Source organism: Nestor notabilis, unplaced genomic scaffold, assembly GCF_000696875.1.
Source record: "Nestor notabilis isolate BGI_N333 unplaced genomic scaffold, ASM69687v1 scaffold33507, whole genome shotgun sequence".
Classification (NCBI taxonomy): Eukaryota; Metazoa; Chordata; class Aves; order Psittaciformes; family Psittacidae; genus Nestor; species Nestor notabilis.
In genome coordinates, this window is record NW_009937454.1 from 8,022 (window position 1) to 30,837 (window position 22,816).

The 22,816-nt window shown below is 40.6% G+C and overlaps 1 protein-coding gene across 1 annotated transcript in view; it reads left to right on the forward strand.

Moving 5' to 3' along the window:
* Window positions 1–22,504, forward strand: part of NCBP1 (nuclear cap binding protein subunit 1, 80kDa) — a 30,220-nt gene extending 7,716 nt beyond the window's left edge. Inside the window, exons 8-22 of the mRNA XM_010018837.1 lie at window positions 247–344; window positions 1,713–1,776; window positions 6,243–6,353; window positions 7,482–7,546; window positions 8,222–8,284; window positions 9,608–9,682; window positions 11,043–11,146; window positions 11,946–12,068; window positions 13,472–13,574; window positions 14,885–14,978; window positions 17,514–17,617; window positions 18,253–18,367; window positions 20,733–20,876; window positions 21,291–21,404; window positions 22,275–22,504. Coding sequence (XP_010017139.1) covers window positions 247–344; window positions 1,713–1,776; window positions 6,243–6,353; window positions 7,482–7,546; window positions 8,222–8,284; window positions 9,608–9,682; window positions 11,043–11,146; window positions 11,946–12,068; window positions 13,472–13,574; window positions 14,885–14,978; window positions 17,514–17,617; window positions 18,253–18,367; window positions 20,733–20,876; window positions 21,291–21,404; window positions 22,275–22,388 — 1,491 coding nt within the window. The 3' untranslated portion in view covers window positions 22,389–22,504. The remainder of the gene's footprint in view (window positions 1–246; window positions 345–1,712; window positions 1,777–6,242; window positions 6,354–7,481; window positions 7,547–8,221; window positions 8,285–9,607; window positions 9,683–11,042; window positions 11,147–11,945; window positions 12,069–13,471; window positions 13,575–14,884; window positions 14,979–17,513; window positions 17,618–18,252; window positions 18,368–20,732; window positions 20,877–21,290; window positions 21,405–22,274) is intronic.
* The last annotated feature ends 312 nt before the right edge of the window (window positions 22,505–22,816 follow it).

A 22,816-nucleotide genomic window follows, 5' to 3' on the forward strand; every position in this document is an offset into this window, starting at 1 on the left:
ATGAACTTACGATACCTAATTTTGACCCATTTCTTTTTGTAATGAGTCCTAGTATTCATTTTGTTTTAAACAACTATCTGTAGAACTGTGTCACACCAGCTTTTCAGTCCTCAGCCGAGACCTCACTGTATTTGTGTGGAAGTTGGGCTATTTTTTCTAGCTGTAAATGTATGTAGTACAGCTTGCTACCTGTAGTACCACTGTATGAACAGTGATCTTTCGTGAGTCTTAATTCTTTTTTCCCAGGGCCCTGTCATGCCTGGCAGCCACTCTGTTGAACGGTTTGTGATAGAAGAGAACCTTCACTGCATCATCAAATCCCACTGGAAGGAGAGAAAGACTTGGTAAGAACAGCTTAGCACTATGGGGCCTTGGCACTTTTCATATGCTACCATGGATTTGGTGCCATCAGGGATATCCGGAGTCCTGCACTGGTTAGACAGGGGCTCAAGAGTAAACATTTTCTAGAACATTTGAGGAATCTTGATTTATTGCATTTAACTGTATTAAAAATGTTATCTGGAATATCCAATAATATCCAGGTAATGGAAAGTTTGTATGATGACAGTGACTGCTTGAGAAGGAGTTCCTTGACAATATAGGTTGTGCTGAAAAAGATATGCAGGCACACCTTATTCATGGGAGCACTGTGGAGAGTGTGGTTGTATTATGCTTCATGGAATTGTGAATCAGCTCATTTGTTGGGGCACAGCAAGGCTTGAGGTGGTGCCTTGCAGCTGACTGCACCGGTGTTTATGAACACACTTCTGCTTCCGACTCTTCCTGTTGCATTCATCTCTTTGGGGTTACACAGCAGACATAATTGAGCACTCTCTGGGGAGTCATTGCAGGGCCAGCAGATTTTGTTAGTTTGAATTCAGCTGCGCCAGGGAACGGTCAGGGCGCTTCATTTCTGCCTCAGCAGTATCTGATACGGGTAATCAATAACTGAGGTGATTTGCCACAGGTAATTGGCTGGGTTATGCTTCCAAATGAAAACCACCAAACTGCTTATAGTACGACAAAAAATGGGCAGAAACAATGTTTTTGGTGGTGGCATATGATAGTTTTTTTTGTTATAGCTGGCTGATTTGGCAGAAATGAGGAATTAAGGGTTGTTGAAGTTACTGGGATAGCCTTTGTTAGGTCTCAGAAGAGAGTAGAAGACTAGAAGAAGATGCAAGATTTGCCAGAGGTAGCAGTAAAATCAAGGAAGTAACATTTGTTTGCTTTGTAATAATGATAGGTGATAATGAGCTGATTAAAAAGGTGAATCACTTGAAGCCTGTGAGTTTCTTTTATAATCTATTAGCTTAATTGTGCTTTCAAGTCATTCAGAGCATCAGTTGTTTGGGGTTTTGGTTTTTTTTTTCTTTTTAATATATCCATGTCATAATTGCAGATCACCATGACAATGCAAAACTATTTTGCATAGCAGAACAGTGTTCAAGTGATGTAACTGCATAGAGATAAAATAAATCATTACAAGTCATACTTCAGGCGATGCTCATTGTGCTGCTTGCAGTGTTCTTGTGTTGCTTCTGTTTTAAGTGTTCTGTGGATTGATGAATAGACTTTGGAAGGATTGGGATTTGTGCTGCTTTTGTCTGAACTCTTGCCCAGAGTTATGCATTTTCTGTAACTGTTACTTCATCTTTACATCACATCGCTGTATTATGTTCCGAGCTAACTTTCTATCTATGGTTTTGCAGTGCTGCACAGCTGTTGAGCTATCCAGGCAATAACAAGATCCCCTTGAACTACCACATCGTAGAGGTATGGATTTTATACATAACCTCTTTTGTAGCTCAGTTATTTCACAAGTAGTGTGTCCCAGTTAGTTCCTTGATAAGTCCCTTAAATTACAGTTAGACTTGGGGGGAATCAACAGGACATTGTTGAAATTAATAAATGGCTTTTAAATGAGTGGGTTATATACAGTTGAAAGTTTGATGCTTTTTGTTGCAACTTTAACTCACTGCATGGGAGGTTTGGTCAAGTACAAGGCTGTGGCCTTTCTCAAACTTCTAAAGCTTTACATGTGATGGTTCTAATGTATGGTTCAGTCTAAGAGATGGCAAAATTTAATTCATTTTTAGTTAAAAAGAATATTAATTAAAATACAAGAGAAAATGGACACAAACTGAAATACATGAAACTCCATTTAAACATAGTGTTGTGGTTTAAGCCCAGCTGATAACTCAGCACCACGCAGCCGCTCGCTCACTCCCCCACTTCTTTCCCCCCAGCCCCTGGAGGGATGGGGAGGAGAATCAAAAGAATGTAAACCCTACGAGCAGTCCAGTAACTAAGGTATAATACAAAACCACTACTGCTACCACCAATGATAATAATGATAAGGGAAATAACAAGAGGGGAGGATACAATTGCTCACCACCCACCAATCGATACCCAGCCCGACCCGAGCAGTGATCTGGGCCTTCCGCATAACTCCCCCCAGTTTCTGTACTGGGCATGACGTGCTGTGGTATGGAATAGCCCTTTGGCCAGTTTGGGTCAGGTGTCCTGTCTCTGCTTCCTCCCGGCTTCTTGTGCCCCTCCTCATGGCAGAGCTTGAGACTGAAAAGTCCTTGATTGGGTTAAGCATTGCCTAGCAACAACTAAGACATTGGTGTATTGTTCTTATACTAAAGCCAAAGCACAGCACTGCACTAGCTACTAGGAAGGAGGAGAATAACTGTTACAGCTGAACCCAGGACACATAGGGAAAATCTTCTTTTACTGAGAAGATCATTAAACACTGGAAGAGTTTTCCTAGAGAAGTTGTGGAGGCTCTATCCTTTGAGAAGTTCAAAACTTAAGAGGACACAGCCCTGAGCAACCTGCTCTTGGTGGTGCTGCTTTAGGAAGGGGCTGTTGATTAAATGATTCCAGGCAGACTCAGCTGTTCTGCATGATTTTATGTTTGGATCTTCTAAATGATGTTGTTCTGCTAGCCCTGGAAAGACGTTGATGTGTGTCGTGGTTCAAACCCAGCCGGCAACTTGGAACCACGCAGCCGCTCGCTCACTCCCCCCCTTTTCCTTCCTCCCCCCGCTCCCGGAGGGATGGGGAGGAGAATCGAAGGAATGTAACTCCCACGAGTTGAGATAACAGCTCTCCAGTAACTAAGGTATAATACAAACCACTACTGCTACCAGTAATAATGATAAGAGGAATAACAAGGGAAAAGGACACAACCGCTCACCACCCGCCGACCGATACCCAGCCCGACCCGAGCAGCGATCTGGGCCTTCCGGGTAACTCTCCCCAGTTTATATACTGGGCATGACGTGCTGTGGTATGGAATACCCCTTTGGCCAGTTTGGGTCAGGTGTCCTGCCTCTGCTTCCTCCTGGCTTCCCCTCCTCTCTGGCAAAGCATGAGACTGAGAAAGTCCTTGGTCAGAGTAAACATTACTTAGCAACAACTAAAAACATCGGTGTTATCAGCGTTGTTCCCAGACTGAAAGTCAAAAACACAGCACTGCACCAGCTACTAAGAAGGAGAAAAAATGACTGCTGTAGCTGAACCCAGGACAATGTGAAATCGTGGTGTTTCCTCTGGGGCATCTTCCATGTTAGAGAATTTTAAATACCTGTAATGTGTATCAGAATTGCAGCATAGGTTTTCTTTTGCTGCCTCCTTTGAAGGGGCCTGTTTTCAACATGCAGAGCTGTACAAGATTTCATTAATTTCCATCAAAAGTTAACGGGATAAGAGATTTCAGTTATAATGACAACTTGTCATATAAAGGCTTTTTGAAGAAGTAACTAAGTAGGTATTTCAGAGCTAATTATAACAAGAAATAACCTTATGTGGAAGATTTATCTTGATAAAAGTGGAATTGAGAATTCCTCTTGGCACCAAAATGTCAAATATTCTGAATGCTGTAAAGTTTTGTTACCTTGGATCAACTTGTTCTTTTTGTGCTTTCAGAGCACAGGAATCTTAAAATTAACAAAAATTTTCTGCTTAAAGATAGAGGTATATTCACTGGTCTTATCTTCAGTATCTTAAGATGCTGTATATGCCTATGTGGCTATGTGCTTTATGCTCAGCTGTACACTAATGCCAACAAACAGTTACTGCAGTTCCTGATGAAATAAATTACCTAGATGCCTTGGAAATTCTTTAGAAACTTGAAGGTTTGTGTAGGTGAAATTACTGTAAAGAAGGGCAAGATGGTCTCTGCCCATGGCAGGGGCGTTGGAACTGGATGATCTTAAAGTCCTTTCCAACCCAAACTTTTCTGTGATTCTATGATTCTGTGGCTGTACAAGTTCTTTGACTATTATTGCAATGATTTCCCTTTTCTTGTAATTTTGAGGTAATTTAGAATATTAATTTCATTACTTGTCTATGACTGCTTAATTTTAATGAAGCTCCAGAGTTTTTTAGGCTTAGCATGCTTTTTTCAGGCTTCTGTTCATGTTACCGCTCCCTTGTAAGGTCTCTCTTGACAGTCACATTGGTGATACACTGCTTTCAACAAGAGTTTATCAGTTTAATCTGGAATTCCACAAACTTTTCAGTAAGTCTGTAGAACTGTGGAAACAATATGGTCTAACAAATAAAGGGAAGTGTTACTTAAGGTTCAGAACATACCGCTTAAGTAGAAGTAAATGTAGCCTGAAAGTGGTTGTCAGTACCTTCCCAAGCGTGCCTGCTTTTGGGGTCCCTGAGGCTCCACGTTGTAGTTTGTCAAGCTGAGCACAGAATGCTCCGTGCTACCCAGAATCTGTGCAAAACACTGAAATGTGGTACCTTTCTCTCAGTTGCTTCTTATTGAATGGAACATGGGTATTTCTTAGTAGCTGTGAACAAAGAATGCCTGGGCAGCACCATTGGTTTGTTGTGCTCCTACAGCTTTTGGTACAACTTGCAGTTGTCAGAGCTCAGACATTCAGCTCATCAGTGTTCTGGTCTTTCTTTGGCCTTGTTATTTTCACAAAGTATGGTGTGCCAGTTTGAAACAATCTGAACATTTGATAATGAACATGTGATGAATATCATAAATACACTTTTATGCAGTATCTCAACAGATAATGACTGCTCAACCAGTTGTTATTTCCTATCTTGAGAAAAGGAGCAGGTTTTTACCTAGTATTCTACTTAAGAGGGCCTCCCCTATTTGTCTTAACAGTATGTCCAAGTAATACTGTCATGGAAAGGTTCTCCAGCTTCTTATAGTCTCTTCATGCTTGTAAGTCCTTCCTTAAAATAACAAGTTCTAGTCAATGTGTTTTTCATGTGCTGTTTGTGGAGTCTATAAATGCCAAGTAATACTGTCATGGAAAGGTTCTTCAGCTTCTTATAGTCTCTTCATGCTTGTAAGTCCTTCCTTAAAATAACAAGTTCCATTCAATGTGTTTTCATGTGCTGTTTGTGGAGTCTATAAATGGATGTTGATTTCTTATAGTAAGATCTTCTAAAGCTTATTTATTTAAGCTTCATTTCTTCTGTGTTTATTTAGAAGTTTAAGGAGGAAATTGACCAACCATAATGGAATCGTTTGTTGTATTTTAAATCTAGTTAAGAATGGCATGCGAAATAAGATGAACTCAGAGACTGATGTTGTACAATGATATTGAGGGCTAATTCCGTAGCCCTCAAAGATTGGCATGCTGTTATTACAGGCAAACTTGAAAATAAAACCACGAATGCTGACTGCAGGATTGTTTTCAGTTTTCTTAGAAGGATCCTCTACCAAGGGGTACCGAGCATAAATTTTTGTTGCGTGAGATGCTGGTTGTAGTTTACAGTTGAGAGTTGTGGCTTTACTTATGTAAGGTTTTTGTGTAGGAGAAAAGAGAATATGATGGAAAAGATAGAGATGTAATTTTAATGTAAATAGTCTTTCATAGTACATGCTTAGCTTCATTTGATATGTTTATTACTTACTGAGATCAAGACGATTTCTGCTTTTCTCAGACCATGGTAGCACTGCAGTAGGTAATATTATAAATATGCCCATTTCTACAGTTACATGGTGTATTTGTTAGACATATGAATAATGCTGCTGGTGTGTTAGTATGAAATGATAAGGGCTGTTAGAGTCGATGGTGTTAGTACAGTGAAGGGTTACCATTGTGTTGACAAGTTTCTCTCCCTTCTTCCTGGAACATGCATTTGACAGGATATTTTTGGGGTATTTAGTTGTTTAAGATAGATGGCCAAAGTTGATGATTGTGCAGGCCATGTTGGGCCACGCTCTCATTCTGTGCCTTCCTCTCCTACAGGTAATATTTGCAGAGTTGTTTCAGCTTCCATCTCCACCACACATTGAAGTCATGTACACAACGCTCCTGATTGAACTCTGCAAGCTTCAGCCTGGCTCCTTGCCACAAGTTGTATCCTTTCTGTGCTGCTGAAGAGCATTTATAAAATGCAGTTTTTATTTTGTTTGTTCTGTAGATAGTGGGATAGCAACAAATACTGGCAGTGTTAGTATTTTACAGCAGGAGCATAAAACTCTGCCTATAACACCCATGTGAAAGAACAGCATGTCCCACTTAGCATAGGACTAGACTTGCCAAGCGGGCAAGACTCTTCAGCTTTCTGGATGGTGTTCTGGTACTTCTTCTGACATTCCCAAGAACTGCTGTCTTGGTGAGGGCATAAAATACAAAACTCCTGTTCGTCACTGCAGCCTAGATAAGTCTGGGCAATGTATGGCACAGTCACAGACACATTAAAGGCTCAGAAAGAAAGTAAATGACTGGCTTGATGTTTTGTTCTAAAAATTGTGTGAGTATTCCTCTCTCAGAGGCCAAATGCTGAGGAAGGAGGCATGACTCCCATCTAATTCTGGCTATTACATTGTCCCTACTTTGCTGCCATTTAGATCATGTTCGATCATTGTCTTGGATCAAGTGACAGGCTGAGAATGGAGGGCAGTTAACACATGTTTGTCTACTGGTAATTTCATGCCCAAATTTCATTCTACTTCATGATACCACTCACAAAATCTCAATGATTAGAGCTAAGTCGCTTTGTAGAATTGGGCAGACAACCATGCAGAAAGTTTTTTATGTTAATAGCGACACCGTAAGGAGGATAAAGGCCTTGTTGGGTAAAGTGAGTGTAGACGTACTCTCTCAAGCCTTCAGCGGGGATCACAGATTGCATGTGGAAAAGCAGCAGCAGCAGCCTATGAAGGTGAGATCACAGAACTACTCCATAAGGCTGTTGGTGTTTTTTCATATCTGCATTTTTGCTTGTTGTGTGGTGCAAATTCTGGCCTTCTGTGGAAGAAGACGACAGTCTTGTTGCAATAATGGAAGAAAAGCAGACTGGGGTTATCATAATATGCTGCTCCCACCACTGAGGATTTACTGTGATTTACCTGATTTTGGTGTTGACCAAGGGACCTTTCAGTAAAAAAAAAAAAAGAAAGATAACATTCTATTAAAAAAGTGAAAGGAACAACATCTGTCTTATCTAGTTCTTTTCTGTGAACCTTAATAAGAAACTTCCAGCTTGCACAGGCTACTGAAATGCTGTACATGCGTTTGGATACAATGAATACAACATGTGTGGACAGGTAAATGTGTTTGGGAGACAAGGTAGTCAGAAATCCTTGTTAGAACTTACTGGTGCTATTCAAAATGCTTTCTGGGCTCTAGCTTTGAGAAATCTGAAGAGAAGGGTGAAGGACTGACTGTTTGCCACTTCCTCCCAGCAGCACACCCCCAGAGGTCACAAGTCTAGCTGTCTGTACAGGACAGTTGAGATTAGTGACACCTTCTCTGTGTTCAAGGTTGTTCATAGTCCCATAGTACTCCTATGTAGTACTATGCCTGCTCCTTACTGATCTCGGAGGAGGTTTGGAGTGCAGTTAATGGTGTATTTGCCACCAGAAGAGGAGAGTAGTGATGATTTTTTGCTTTAAGTGAGGTCTGCATTGTGTAGGAGGGCTGTTAACTACTCACCCAAAAAGCTGAAGCAGCATATTCACAGTAAGTTTACGTTTTAATTGTTAGTTTAATAGGTCGTATCTTTGTATGATCAGGACACGACAGGCTATTTACTCATAAAAGCTTCTTTCTGACTCTCTGAACCCAGTCTTTTGATTGTCAACATAAATGCTTGTTTAATGCTGTAATAGCTTTAGAGTTTATATTTACCTTTGAAAAGTAGAATGCATTTGTAAGAAAATCTCAACAGGTTTTCCTGCTCTTCTGATGTTTAATGGAGCTTTCTTTTTCTTTTAATAAAGATTTATTAACTGGTTTTCTCACCACTTGAGCAACTTTCAGTTCCGTTGGAGCTGGGAAGATTGGTAAGTTTCTCTCCTTTTGATTCGAACCTGATACTGCAAAAACCTTAAAATTACATGCTTATTCAGGAAGTATCACAGCGTAGTGGCCCTATTAATTGCTTTCCTACAGCTCTTCAACAGATACCTTTCTTAATCTGTTCACCACCACTCAGTGGTAGATTATCTTGATAATCTCTTTAGTCACTGTATTGTCCCTGGTAAACTTTGTGGTAAATTGTGTAAATGTTCACTAAATAGGGGAAGCAGTAATGTTATTTCTTTACTTTGTCCCACACCCTTAGTCAGTTGCTGGCATATTTTCTAAAATGACTCCCCAGTTTACTTTCAATAGTTTGCCCTGACTCGTTTCCTATATTCATACTGTAATCTTGCTCCCTGTCCTACCCTAAACCTTCATTATAACCTTTATCCTTGAGACCTTGTGATCTCTCTCCCTCCTGCCAAATCCTAGCACCTGAAGTTCTGTCAGAGCTGGCCCTACCATCCATTCTTACCATGCCAAATCATGAACTTGCATCTCTAGCAGGAGCTCCCTGGACTCCATCAGTGTCTAACCAGAGGTTCCCCTGAGCTTTCCATTCCAGGCACCATGTAGAAAGAGACATCACCTCGGAGTTAAGTCCTCCCTACTTAACTTCCACAGCCTGCTACCATTCATGCTTTCTGTAGCTGATCTGCCAGTGTCCTGGTGGAGGGGGAGTGCAACTCTTTTTGTGATAACATTTTTGTGGCTTTACTTCAGTTTCTTGTGTTGTCCTCTTGTGGAGTTAAGTGCTTGCTGGCTGTCCTAGTATACATTCATGCTGACTGACCAGGCAGCAGTCTTCAAAGAACTGAATTTTCTTTGCCTGGATGTTCCTTGATGGCAGTGCTTCTGTGGGTCTCGCTCACAAGCGGCCATATTGCACAGATCTCACAAGTGACTGTATTTGAGGCTTTTCTTCATCTGAAATGTGTTTGTAATCAGCCATAAGTTCAAAAATTCCTGTGAGGGAGGAAGAGAGTATGAAATCACATGAGGTTTCTTAAGGAGAGGGAAAGCCAGGTAACCATAAGCACAAATTATTTTTAATCTGGTCGGGGAAGGGAAGCTACCTGAAAATACATACCACAGACACAGAGATTTCAAGAATACTAATGGCCAATAAGAAAATAGTCATAAACTTACCTCATTGTCTTACAATTGCCTACGCTCTAAAACTGTCAAGCCCTGCAGTTGTCCTTAGATCATGATTGGTTTGTACCTATTAGAAAATTATTAGCCAAAAAGAAACTAAAGTAAAATTGTTTTATTAAAAGCTATTGCGTTCTGTCCTTTGATAGGTCAGATTGTCTTACTCAGGACCTTGAGAAGCCCAAACCCAAATTTGTGAGAGAGGTTTTGGAAAAATGCATGCGGTAAGTAAGATCTTTTGATAGTTGGATTCAAGGCAGTTTGATTTTTTTGTTTGTTTATTTCTGAATAGTGATAGGACAAGGGGGAAAGGGTTTGAACTTAAACAGGGGAAGTTTAGATTAGATACAATGAAGAAGTTCTTTACAGCGAGGGTGGTGAGGCACTGGAATGGGTTGCCCAAGGAAGTTGTGAATGCTCCATCCCTGTCAGTGTTGAAGGCCAGGTTGGACAGAGCCTTGGGCGACATGGTTTAGTGTGTGGTGTCCCTGCTCATGGCAGGGGGTTGGAACTGGATGATCTTAAGGTCCTTTCCAACCCAAACCATTCTATGATTCTATGTATCCTGTCAGATTCCTTTTAATTTGGCTTGTATTAGGCACATCTGTTCTTGCAATTCAGTTTCAGTTAGGAGGTGGGTGTGTTGCTGGTATGATTTTAATCTGGTTTACCTGCTGTAGGATGCTTAGGACAGTACTTCAGAGAGAGGAATTAACAGGTGGAGCAGACAATAGTGAGCTACATATTCAAGGTACGCACACCTGTGGTTACATAATGACATGCTTCACCATAGGCATGGAAAGAAATAGAGTTCAGGCAATGTTCCTGGAAAGTACTCAGCCTTTGCGGAAATGGAGGGAACAGATCATCAGTTCTACTAAAAACTGATAACTTGATTATTCTAGGTGCCTCTGATGTTCATTGACCTTAAAGAACCAACTCCCCTCCAAGCAAACAAAACAAACACCTGACACAGAACAAGAGTACACAATCAGGGATGGACTTAAAATCGTTGAGATAGAGTGATATAGGAAAGAGAGCAAAATGTTCAAAAAAACCTGTGTTGTTCAGCATCCTATATGAAAACATTCATCCTGTTTTCAGTTAATTCAGTATAGAAAGTGTGAAAGTCTTGTGCTTGCAAAAGCAAATGCATTTTTTCTGTGGCACTCTTCCATTAAAAACTCTGGTAGCAAAATTAAGCCTTCGTGGAAGTGAAATAAGCTGGAAAGTAAAATGAAGACGTCCAGTTTAGTATTTTTACTGCTTTGAATACCAATGCCTTACTAGTTTTCTGCATTGCATCTTCAACTTTTGCATAAAATATCCTACTAGGCAGCCTCTAAATCTTTTCACAACCTGAATTAACTGTATGAGGATGAAACTCCAGCGTCACAGACTTGAAATAGAAAGCATCTACTAGTAAGTTTGGTTTACCTAAGCTCCTGCTACCCAGCAGAAACTACCATTCTGTTACTGATCTATGAAAGTTAAATATAGGAAAAACATAACACAGTCACTTTAAAATTAGTCTTAGTGTTACTCCCATTTTAATTCTACTGCTGTGGAACTTGTTATTTGCAGACTGTCCTACCACCAGCGAATAATAGACATTGTTCCTGCAAGCTTTTCTGTCCTCAGTCCTGCTAATCCAGTGTGCATTTACAAATATGGAGATGAAAGTAATAGTAAGTATGAAAGTTACTGAGGGGTCAAGTTGAAAATAGTGTTTCAGAGCAAGGGAGTGCACTATGTTTACACTAATATCAGTTGTCATAAAGAGGGATACAGCTGAAATTAATATGCATGATTTCTGTATGCGTAAATATGCTTCACATGAGCAATTAATATATATTAAGCCTGAATCTCTGTAATGTAATCACCTTGGTTACTTCATGAAGAAAAGAAAATCCAGACACCTGAAGTTACTCTTGCTGAGGTGGCTGTGGTGGTATACAGCACGGTTTGTGAGAAGTCTAAAACAGTACTGTGCGAAAGTCAGCATATGAAGTGATAATGTGAGTTTATTTTTTGAACTTCATGAAACAGTAGAAGATTTTACCAGTGAACTTGGTTTAGTGAAGTATACAGAGGCAGCAGATGATGTAAAGCTTGAGGTAGAGAGATACCTTATTACTCCTTTTATTACTGAGTGAAAAGACAATCCTAAGTGTAAAAGTGTTATCATCAAAGATACAGTGAGAACAACCAAGGAAGTGTTGTATTTTTAGGGAATTCGTGGCATATGGAGTAGAGCTTTAGAGTGATTAGTTGAGCTCAGCTGTAAATACTCTGCTCAAGGTTATGTATTAAATGTGAATTAAATAGTGCAGACAAGGAAACGTGTTGAGTGATGTGGACAATGATACTCAACACAGCTAATCTTAGGTGTAGGTGGGAAGTGTACTTGTTTCTCTGAGGCGCAAGCTGATGTTAAAAATACTCGCTTGCCTTCTACATACTTTTGACCTCTTTGCTTTTGTTTAGGGTCTCTTCCTGGATATACTGTGGCGCTCTGTCTAACAATTGCAATTAAAAACAAGGCCAGTAATGATGAAATCTTCAGCATTTTAAAAGATGTGCCTAATCCAAACCAGGACGATGATGATGGTAAGATATACGCTGCTAGGCTTTGGCAGGTTGTAATTTGTTTTGTGTGTAGACTGCCATCCTTTGGGGAGTTATGTGTGTGGTGGTTAACAGAACTGTATGCTTTTCCTTCTAATAGTTGGTTTCAATTTATCTGTAAATGGAAATAATACACCATTGTTAGGGGGTTTTGTAAACATCTTGCATCCAGAGACAGGCCTGTTTTTCTTAACATAGGCAACATGATGCTTGAGGTGTGTTTTCTTGTGATCATTTACAGAGGTAGCATGAAAGAATTTAACACTTCCTTTGCCTTCAGCAACAGAGGACAGTTGATGCTGTTGTCACCACTCCTCAGATTCAGTGCTTGTACCCCATCCTGAGAGCTTCCCTCCCTTGGTGTAGACCCACAGTGGGTAAGATAGCCAACCTGCTGGCTGTGGCCTTCTGTGGCTATAAACTCATGATGGGACTCCACTCACGTTCTTTCTAGCTTTGCAGCTACAGACAGCACTGATTCCTAAAATGCATTTGTTTTAGGGAGTGAGAAGGGGAGTGCAAGACAGAGAATTAGGAAGTGACTGGAACAGGTTGCCCAAAGAAGTGGTAAATGCTCCATCCCTGGTAGTGTTCAAGGCCAGGTTGGATGGAGTCTTGGTCTAGCGGGAGGGGTCCCTTCCCATGGCAGGGGGATTAGAACTAGATGATCTTAAGTTCCTTTCCAATCCTAACTTATTCTATGATTCTGTGGTCTACACAATGGGGATGGCTTTGATATTTCTGTAATATTTGCGCATGTTCTGTCATACAAGCGGAAAGCAGCAACAATCTGGTTTTGGTTTGTTGTTTTTTTTTCCCCTGGGATCCACTGTCACGTTTCCTGATTTGCTTTAGGCATCACCCACCAAAGTGTGCTCTCCCTCCTGCCAGGTACCTTAGGCTATAGAAGGGGACTTGGCACCACTCACCCTAGTATCCATATTTGCTGTTCACACTTGCTGGACCCTTCTCCCCTGTCATGAAGTATCCAGCCTCTGTATTCTAATCATCCTCATCTTCCCCTCTCCTCATCCACTCTCCCTTTTTTATGGTCTGCCAGGCCTTCCGCTTGATGCATAACTCTGCGGTTTCCTTTCCTGTCTTTCTCTGCTGCTGTCCATCAGTGCTGTTATACCATGAGAGGCTAGCTGTGTCTCTGATGGTTTCTTCACTGTCCTGGAATTCTTTCTGTGCATTTTCTCCATGGCAAAATGGGAGTCTGAAGAACTGCACATTTTGGAAACTCTATACTAGCCTTTTGCTCAGGCTTGCAAAACCCTTTTGATGAAACTTTTTTGTAAAATGAGTTAAAACCATAAGTTATCTCTACAGCTAACTTACGCTTTTGTTGAAGTACTTAAAGTTTTAATTTTAAATCCTTGCAGATGAAGGATTTTCCTTCAACCCTCTGAAAATAGAAGTTTTTGTTCAGACTCTGCTCCATCTAGCTGCAAAGTCTTTCAGCCATTCCTTCAGTGCTCTGGCAAAGTAAGTGTAATATGTGCATTCTTTTGGGGCTGTTTAATTCTGACAGCATGATAAAAAACTGTAATGCAGGCTTCAGCAATGTTTTAGGTGCCTCCTCAATGCAATATGATTAGGAGAAGAATGATACTGCTTACTGAAGGAATGGTAGTATAACTCCTAAGTTGTAGATGTGAATGAAATCAACAGAAATGCGTACCTTACAGACACATGATGTAAATCAAACAAATAAGACAGGTTTGGAACATTACTTCATATTAGAATTACTCATTTGCTGATTATGGTGCGGAACAAGGGCTTATCCTTACATTCAAATAACTGGGTAGCTCCCACCACAATACCTTGTACTGTGAATATGACTCTAGAACAGTTATGTATGTATAAAAAGTGAAGAAAGAAAAAGGAAAACATGAAACTTCAAAGCAGTCTGCTGTAAACTTCTATCTACCAGAGCACAGAGAGTGCATCCCTTAAAGCATATCTTTAACTTAATTTACTGTGAGAATTTTGCTACCTTTTTTAGCAAAATGAGATAAAATAACTTGGTTTTAAGCCTCTGTGTTTTGGGGTTGCTTTTAAATGGCCTCAGTACATGACAGGTAGTCACGTGCATCTTAATTATTTTTCTGTCTGTCCTTAAAGATACGTAAAACTATTACAAAACCTGTACCTGGGAGCTTTATAGAGGAAATGTTGATAAAATGCTGTAGGTAGTAACCTTCAATCAGTAGTGTAAGAGGCAGGGTAATATGAATACTTAAAGCCACAGTATTTTCACTGTTGCATGCCAACAGTGGCAGCCGTGAGATCAAAAAGAGCCTCTTGCGCTTTGTATTACAGTAATCTGGGTTATGAATGCTGTGTAGCAGTCAGTGTAACTGCTAAAATAGAGGCTTTTAGAAGCATTTCCTTCAGAAAGAGGCAGACTGGATAAGTGTATAAAGTTACAGAAACACATATCAAGAGGAAGGTCTAAGGCTGAAAAGGCAGCAAATTTTGCTCCAGCTGTGTATAGATAAGCACAGAGAGCATGAAAGTGCCTCCTGCTTCTCAGAGTATCAGAAATGTAGCCCAGCCTCAGGGAGTAGGTTCACCACTAAGATTTATTTAAGTTGCCTTTAGGAGCAGAGCTGTCATGTCTTTGTAGCCTTTTGTAGCTCAGGATGGTTATATTTTCCAAGGAGCAGTTGTTCAAGAATTGCTGCAGATAGGCCAGAAGAATTTTTGTTTACTATCTGAACCACCTGGATTGTGTCTGCTGCTCTTCTGACCTAATCCCAAGCCCTCCACTGACTACTTCCATATATTAAAAGGTTTCATGAAGTCTTCAAAACGCTTGCTGAAAGTGATGAGGGCAAACTCCATGTTCTGAGGGTTGTATATGAGGTTTGGAAGAATCATCCACAGGTAAGAGGTCACAATGTCAAGAATCCTTTTAAGTTCCAACTCACAGTGGTCATATTTAATAAAAACCCTTATATTTTGCTTTATATCCTTTAAAATTAACTTGTCTATTGTCACTTTATTTGGAGGAAAGTTCAGATTTTATTTAAATTGTATTTACTGTTGTTGCTGGTGCCTGAAATGAAGGCTGGACATAAAATATAACCATCACTGAGGCCTCCTCATCCTCAGAGTTCATGGTGGGAGGGCAAAGGCTGTCATTCTAACTTGGATTTGTATTGCACTGTTTGTCATACGAGAGAATAGCTTCTGGTAAAGCCATGTTTCTGTTCAAGACTGAAAAACACTATAGATATGTAGATCAAATTAAGAATTAGATCTTACATCAAAAGTAGGAAACATTCTTAGAAATGTGGAAAGCTGGGGGGGTTTAGGGATTTTTTTTTTTTTTTTTTTTTTTTTTTTTTTTTTTTTTTTTTTTTTTGTCCTTTTAATTGCTGGTGAAAGCCATACAGTTATTCCACAAAGCTCATGTTGGAGTCACTGTTGTGTGTTAGCAGAGGGAGTGGAGCTGCAGTCATTGGCTGTTCAGAACAGATCAGTCTGACAGTGCCATGGTTATGTTCATTCTTGAGCCAGAGGAAATAATACCCTGAAATACTGATGAAAAATGCCTCGATTGTTTAAGCTGTTCAGTTTCTTCACAGCATTTGTTTTCTCCCTCAGCTGTCATTCTTCTATAAATAGAAATCGATAAGGAACTCAAGATGAATTTGCCTGCACTAATTATTTCATGTATTCCTTACTGGTGTGTTTGTATTGCGCTTTATTCTGCTTTAAAGTGGACTGTACCTCACAGATGCATAGTCCAGGCTTTTGGAGGCAATGCTTCTGAGGACAACAGGTAGTCCTTGCATCTGCTACTGGACCTATGACCCATTCCCTATGGGAAAACCTGGGCACCTAGAAGATAGCTATGTGAGATGTCACCTCTCTTCTAAGTACACTAAAAATATTGAAAAAGCAGGATTTTTTCAAATATATTAAACTTTCTGCCCAATTTTTTGACCTTGAAAATGTGACAGTTACAGTCTGACCTACTTTTTAGTGCCATTTAACTGGATCAGAAGAAATTACATTACTGCAATCAGATATCCATATCCTCTTCCTTTTTGTTCCTTTGTATTGCAGCATGACCAAACTGAGGTGGAGGTTTCTAATATGGATGTTTATCTGGGTTTGATTTTTTTGATTAAGTAAAGATAGTTTCAAAAATACCGAGTTCAAAAGTCGTGAAGGCTTTTCCACTTGATCATGGAACTTAAATTTTCCTCTCTTGCATTTATTGCAGTTCTATCTTTTGCTTCTGCTCAAGCCTTTTATTTTTTAGTCCACAATCTCCCTAGCACAGAGAAGTAATGGTGCCTGGACAGCAGGGCACTTGTCCAGAGTCCGTTTTCATGCTGCTCACCCTGCTGCCATGTCTGTGGGAATATCCTCTGATGTGGTTCAGAGTATCAGCTGTATTTACATGACATACAGTGCTAATGCGTGATCTATGCTGCAGATAGTGATTTAGCAATAGATAATTGGTAGTCCCTGGACCAGCAAGGTTGTGAGGGTGACTTCTTAAAGAGAAACTTTTAACACTGAAGTGTTTTCTCAAAATCCTGGGCCTGTGTGTCTTGGAAAACGAGGCTAGGTAATCAGAAAATCTTCCTGGCAATACAGAAAGAAAAATAGAGCATAGGATGCTATCCTGGGACTTGAAAGTTGAGTGCTGAGTCTTCTGTATGATTCATTCAGTTATTTTAATTTTCCTTCCTTAAAAGGAGCTTTGTTACACTTCCTTATTTGACAATGGGTGGTTGTAAGGATAAATACAGTGCAGGCTGTGGTTCTTAGATACCGTGGCATTCAATCCCATCAGTAACCAAGATAAGCCTTTTTTCTGAACAGCTTGCAACTGCTTTAGTCAGTAGCTCCCCTCTGCAGTAGCCTGCTAGATTGCTTGCAACCCCCAGCATCACGACAGTGCCTGTACCAAGTAAGAGCTTCCATTGACTGCACAGCGCTGGCTCTGTCCTGAAATGAGTGGGTCCTGTAGAGAAGAGCTTACTGTTACATTTGAAGGCTGTTGCACTTCAAGGAGAGCAGGCTAACAGTAGCTCCTTCGATACCATGATCTGACAGGTAGATATGCTCTGGTTTGAGTACTTTGATGTCAAGTACTAGGACTGTGTCTCTTAAGACCTCACTTCCCACTGATGCTTGTACTTTGCTTTTATATGGAAGTATGTGTGCTAACAAAATACGTTACTTTCACAAGAAGTAGAAGAGGTTGTTAGAATGCTTTATGTAAGCTAATATAGATTCCCTAATTTGAGCAGCTTTAGGCTAGACTAACCAGCTTCCTAAAGTATTTGAAATCACCCAGTAATACTACCTATGTAGAGTTGCATCAATCAGTCTCTGGTTTTATCAGAGGCTGGACTGTTTTACATAGATTGTGTCTGCAATGTCTTTCTCAAAATATAGATGATTGCTGTGCTTGTGGACAAGATGATTCGGACACAAATTGTTGACTGTGCTGCAGTAGCAAACTGGATCTTCTCTTCAGAGCTTGCACATGATTTCACTAGGTAACAAGAATTTGTCTTGGAGTGTTACTTGTCTCTGAATTACTATTTTAAGTGGCCAATACATAGTTCAGCCTGTGAAAGCTGAGCAATAGAAGGAAAAGGTACAATTAAAGATTTTGTTCCTTCTACAAAATACATACTTTAGCATTTTCCTTTCTGAGTTGGGATATGAATGTTTATGTGACAGTTCCAGGGTTGTTCTGCTTTGGCAGGCTTAGAGACTACTTGCAAAATCACATGCTAGCAACATTCTTGCACTATTTCTAGACAAAGTCTGTTGCTGTGTGTTACCTAGCTGCTAGCTTAGTGTGGTCCTGGTCTTTGGTGGAGGTGTGTAGCTTGTACCACGATTGAGAATGGCAGAATTTGGTGTTGGTAGTCTTGCAGCGTATGTATGAAATACAGTGCTGGCTTGGAATTGTACTGCAAAAAATGGATAAAGAAATTTCAGTTAAGCTTTTTTACATTGCACACATTCCTGTGTGTTGAGTGTTCGCTTAGTCTAGTAGATGTTTAAGTATCATCTGAATTTTTTAAATTCCCTCAGCTACATTCTCCTCTAAGAATCTACTTTCAATTTTCTTTCTCAGAGTTGGGTTTTAAGAGTAGTGTTTTGAGCTTTATGTCTTTCGTAGGTTTTATATCTGGGAGATCCTGCATTCCACAATTCGTAAGATGAATAAGCACGTTCTGAAGATTCACAAAGAACTGGAGGAGACTAAGGCAAGATTGGCCAGGCAGCACAAAAGAGTGAGTAATTTGTTTGTACGTTTGCATTATTTAAAACTCAGTTATACAAAACTGCCTGCTGTCAGACCGGTGCATGTAGTTGAGTTTGAGAAGGATTGAATATATATGTTTATCAGGAAGCATGTTGGCAGATGTGGTCACCTGTAGCCCTAAGACATCGAAAACTGCATGCATTTTCTGATGGTAGCAATAACCTGGTAAAATCTTTAGTGGAATTCATTTGCTCTGCTCAAGTGCTCTCTTGCAAGTGTCTCTTTCAATACAAGCATGTTTTCCACTTGCCTTATAATCTCGATTCCAATTACCCTATTAGATGACAATAAGAACAGTTACAAATAATAGTTGAAGAGTACTCTTATGGCTTCTATGCAGAAGTGCACTGAAATAGCTATTTGCTATTGAAAAGTTGGCTGTTCCTGTGCTTCCTATGGATGCTGCTGTATTCTGGCACTGGCAACTGTCTCTTCCTTCTTCCACCTTAATTTTCTGAATACCGTTGTGTGATCTGGGTTACTATATACAATAAATAGATGAGCAAGCAGCTGCTGTGGTGTACAGTTCTCCGAAGTGGGGCAGTAAAATGGGGTGAGAGAGCACCTTCTGTGGCAGCTGCAAAAGACAGGACTTAAGGAAGCTTGGCTGAATGCAGTGCTTAGTTGTGATAGAAGGAAGTCAGTTTACAAACATGTCGAGAGTTGCAGAGAGCAGGAGAGAATTTCCATGTTTGTATGTGGTCTGTGGGAATGGTTGCCCGCATAAACTCTTAGCTAGCTCCAGAACTTTGAACAAAGTTGATGGCACATGGCATTGAGGCTGGTGATGGGTTTTGAAGAAACCTGCACAAGTCAGTCTTTTTCCGAGAAGTTTCTGTTGAGAGGTCACTAATACCTCAGAGTTTGCCAGTGTCAGTTCATCCCAGCCCCTTCATTCCTTCACTCCCAGCAACAGCCATCCTAGTTGCTTGCATCCTCAATCCACATTGATCAGCAGTTAATAAATGCCTGTGATTACTGAAGACCTAGATGTAGTCATTGATCTTACAGTGAGGCAAAATGCTTCCCTGGCATCTCTAAACAAATACACCAGTGTTTTCATGTCTGTACTTGTCTCTTGCTGCAGCTCTTTATTACTGAGTACTCTAAATTACTGTCGTGCCAGGAAGAAGCATTTGTATGCAACAGTGAGTAGTTCTGCAGCATGACCATTCCTTCTAGAGGAAGTAAGCCGTCAAGTTTTGATGTCCGCAGCATGAATTGGATTGCCCTACTATGGATTGAGTCCAAGGCTAACATGCTTCTCTTAGGTCCTATTGATCCTTTAGCATTTTGAGTTCAGGAAACCTCTCTAGATGGGGAAAAAGCAAGTTTCTATAGAGAGAATACAGTTAAATTCTCACTTACTCTGGTAGGTTATTTCTATTTTCATGCTGATTAAGAACTGTAACTATCTTTTTTGATTGTGAGTTGTATGTGCTGTGCATAGGGAAGTGAAGATGTGGCCTTAGATTTGTCACACATTACACGTGACAAATATTTGAACTTTTGAGCTGTTAATTTGTGGGGATTTTTGCACAGAAACAATCCTATGAGACTAAATAACTTTATGTACCATAATCCATAAGATTCTGCCTTTCCTCCTATATCCCTTGTAATCCTGTGTAAGACTTTGTTACCTGAGCTCCCACGTCTGGTACCGCCGTGTACTTTGTATTTTTGTTGTAGTTTTGCTTTAGTTTCAAGACAATGAGAAATGTCATGTTCCTAGTTAGTAGTTTGGTTTCCATGCTGACCCTTTGTAGTCTGAGAGCATCTCTTTGATCATGCATATAGGGAGTCCCCACTTGAACACCATGGGCTACACTCTTGTTGTCAGTGCTAACCAGCCAGATTCATCTGAGTTCTTGCACAGAGCGTTTTACTTTGTGGAGCCCTGAGATCTCAGAACTGTTCATTGAATTAATTGCCTGCCCTGCTACAGTAGGCACAATTTAAAAAATCTATGCCAGATTTCTTTTCTAAAGCTGTTCATTATCTGGTAATGATAAAGTCAGCAGGGGTATTACCTTTTACTGCGTTTCCACTAAATAAAGGACCGATGAATCTTTAAGCTTGGTTTTTCTGAAATCTTGGTTGTCGGTTTTTTTCCCAGGACTTTCCCAAATTGGCATTTTTCCTTTCGGATTTCTTCCCTGAATTATATTCAAAGTAAATGTCCTTCAAAATACAATACTTACCCAAGCTGCAGAGCAGCTGCTGCTGCTCTTAAGTTGCTCTGCAGACCGTTTCACACATGGAACCTTAGGGCATTAACAGTTCCCACAGGTAGCCAGGTTGCTTGGTTAGTCCTGTGTTGTTGTCCCTTACAGCGAGACAGTGATGATGACGATGACGACGATGACCGCAGCAGCGATCGGGAGGATGGGCCCCTGGAAGAGCAGATAGAGCGCCTGCAGGAAAAAGTAGAGTCAGCCCAGAGCGAGCAGAAGAATCTCTTCCTTGTTATCTTCCAGGTGATGGGCACACAGTTCCCACTCCCAATCCCACACGGGATTTATAAGCTTTTGGCGTCATTGGTATCTTGGGCATCTTTTTGGAGTAAGAATATAGGAAAGGGTTGAAGGATTTACTATGGGTTAGAACCAGTCCAGACCATCCCCTTGCAAAGACTGCTTCTGAGCAGGATCTGCTCAGTTTCCAGTGCTTGGGATCAGGGAGTTCTGCTATTGTACAGTTTCCTGAACAACCAGAAGGTAACTAGATTGTAGTTGCTTAAATTCAGTGTTAGCTAAGCAAAATACTTAAAGATAATTATTTTCACATTGCTGTCAAATCCACTGTCCCCTGGATCCTCTTAGCTGAGGTTAGAGTCCCTCTTTCATTTTACAAGAATAAGGTTTGTTTCTTTTCTTTTCCCTCTGATGCAGCGTTTCATTATGCTGTTAACTGAGCACTTGGTGCGCTGCGAGACGGGTGGAATTGACGTGTTCACACCCTGGTACAAGAGTTGTATAGAGAGGTTGCAACAGATCTTCCTACAGGTAGGTGTGTGGAGGGCTGCGGGCTGGGGGGTGCCGATCCAAAAGCGCCATGTCTGGAGCAGTGCGCGGCGCCCGGGAGCAGCAGTAGGTGGCAGTAGCACTCTGCTCTGAAGGCTGGTGTGGGGCAAGGACGTGACTCTGCCTCTGGCCACGTCTCTCACACAGATTGGTGGAGAAACTGGTTCTTGATCAGTTCCCACACTGTCAGCACGCTGCAAAAAGATACCGAGATGTGATTAGGAATTTCGCAGACTTCCTCTTGACTGTGTGTTCATAGTAAGGGCAAAGTGGTGAGCAAACTAGGACGCCAAAATATATGTCTTTTATGTAAGTGGATTAAAGTGTTGCAGAATTCCGCCTAATAAGATGCATAAGTATTTTTCAGAGGTCATTTTTGAATTCTTGGCTCTGTCTTAAATCGGATAGCGAGCACAAGTGGCTGCGTGAAAGTGATAGGAATATAAAATTACACCTGTATGAGCAGCAGAATTCCTGTAGAGGAATGGGATTGGTTTTGTAGTCCCCCTCTGAGCTGAGCCCTTCATGGGTAGTAGGTCTGCCTCCAGTGGAAAGCAAGTATCAAGATTTTCTTAGGAACCTCTGCAGTTGCATGGGATCCTGTGCACAATTCAGGATCCAGGAAAGAAGAGCTACGGTTTGCTCTTCAAAAAGGATTTCCACGATTGCTTTTTTCTCGCAGTCAGTGTGGCTCAGCATCACACTTGCCTTGTCAGTGGCTACTGCACTGTGGAAACGCTTAACAACTTCGATGAAGACATTTGACCTGTGATTCTTACATGTCTTAACCTCTCTGCTTGTTCTTATATAAATACAAATTAAATGTGTTTTGTTTTTTTTTTTATCTGCCAGCATCACCAGATCATCCAGCAATACATGGTTACCCTAGAGAACCTCCTGTTTACAGCTGAACTGGACCACCATATACTGGCCGTGTTTCAGCAGTTCTGTGCTCTGCAGGCTTGAGGATTATTCACGGGCAGAGTCTTGTCTGCAGGACTTTAGTGAATTTAACATTTGGTTTTTTTACATGATAAAACTTGATATGGGGATAGAAAAACTTTTTGACTAAAACTGGCTTTCGTGTGCTCCTATATAAAACAATACAGTACTCTAACCAACAGCAAACTGTGTAAGCATCATAAGCCTTATAAGAGATGGCTGATAGGGGATAGACGTGAAGTATGAATTCTTTTTCTTTGTCTTTTAACTTGGTTTGACTTTTGACTTCATGATAGTATTTTTGTTTCTTCTTTTTTGTTTATATAAAAATCAGGAAAAAAAAGCCAAAAAAAAAGCCCTGATATAAAAGCCCTCGAACAATAGAATTTTTTAGCCTGGCCCTTAAATCATAGGAATTACAGAAATGAGAAACAGTTGATACTGGTTTGTGA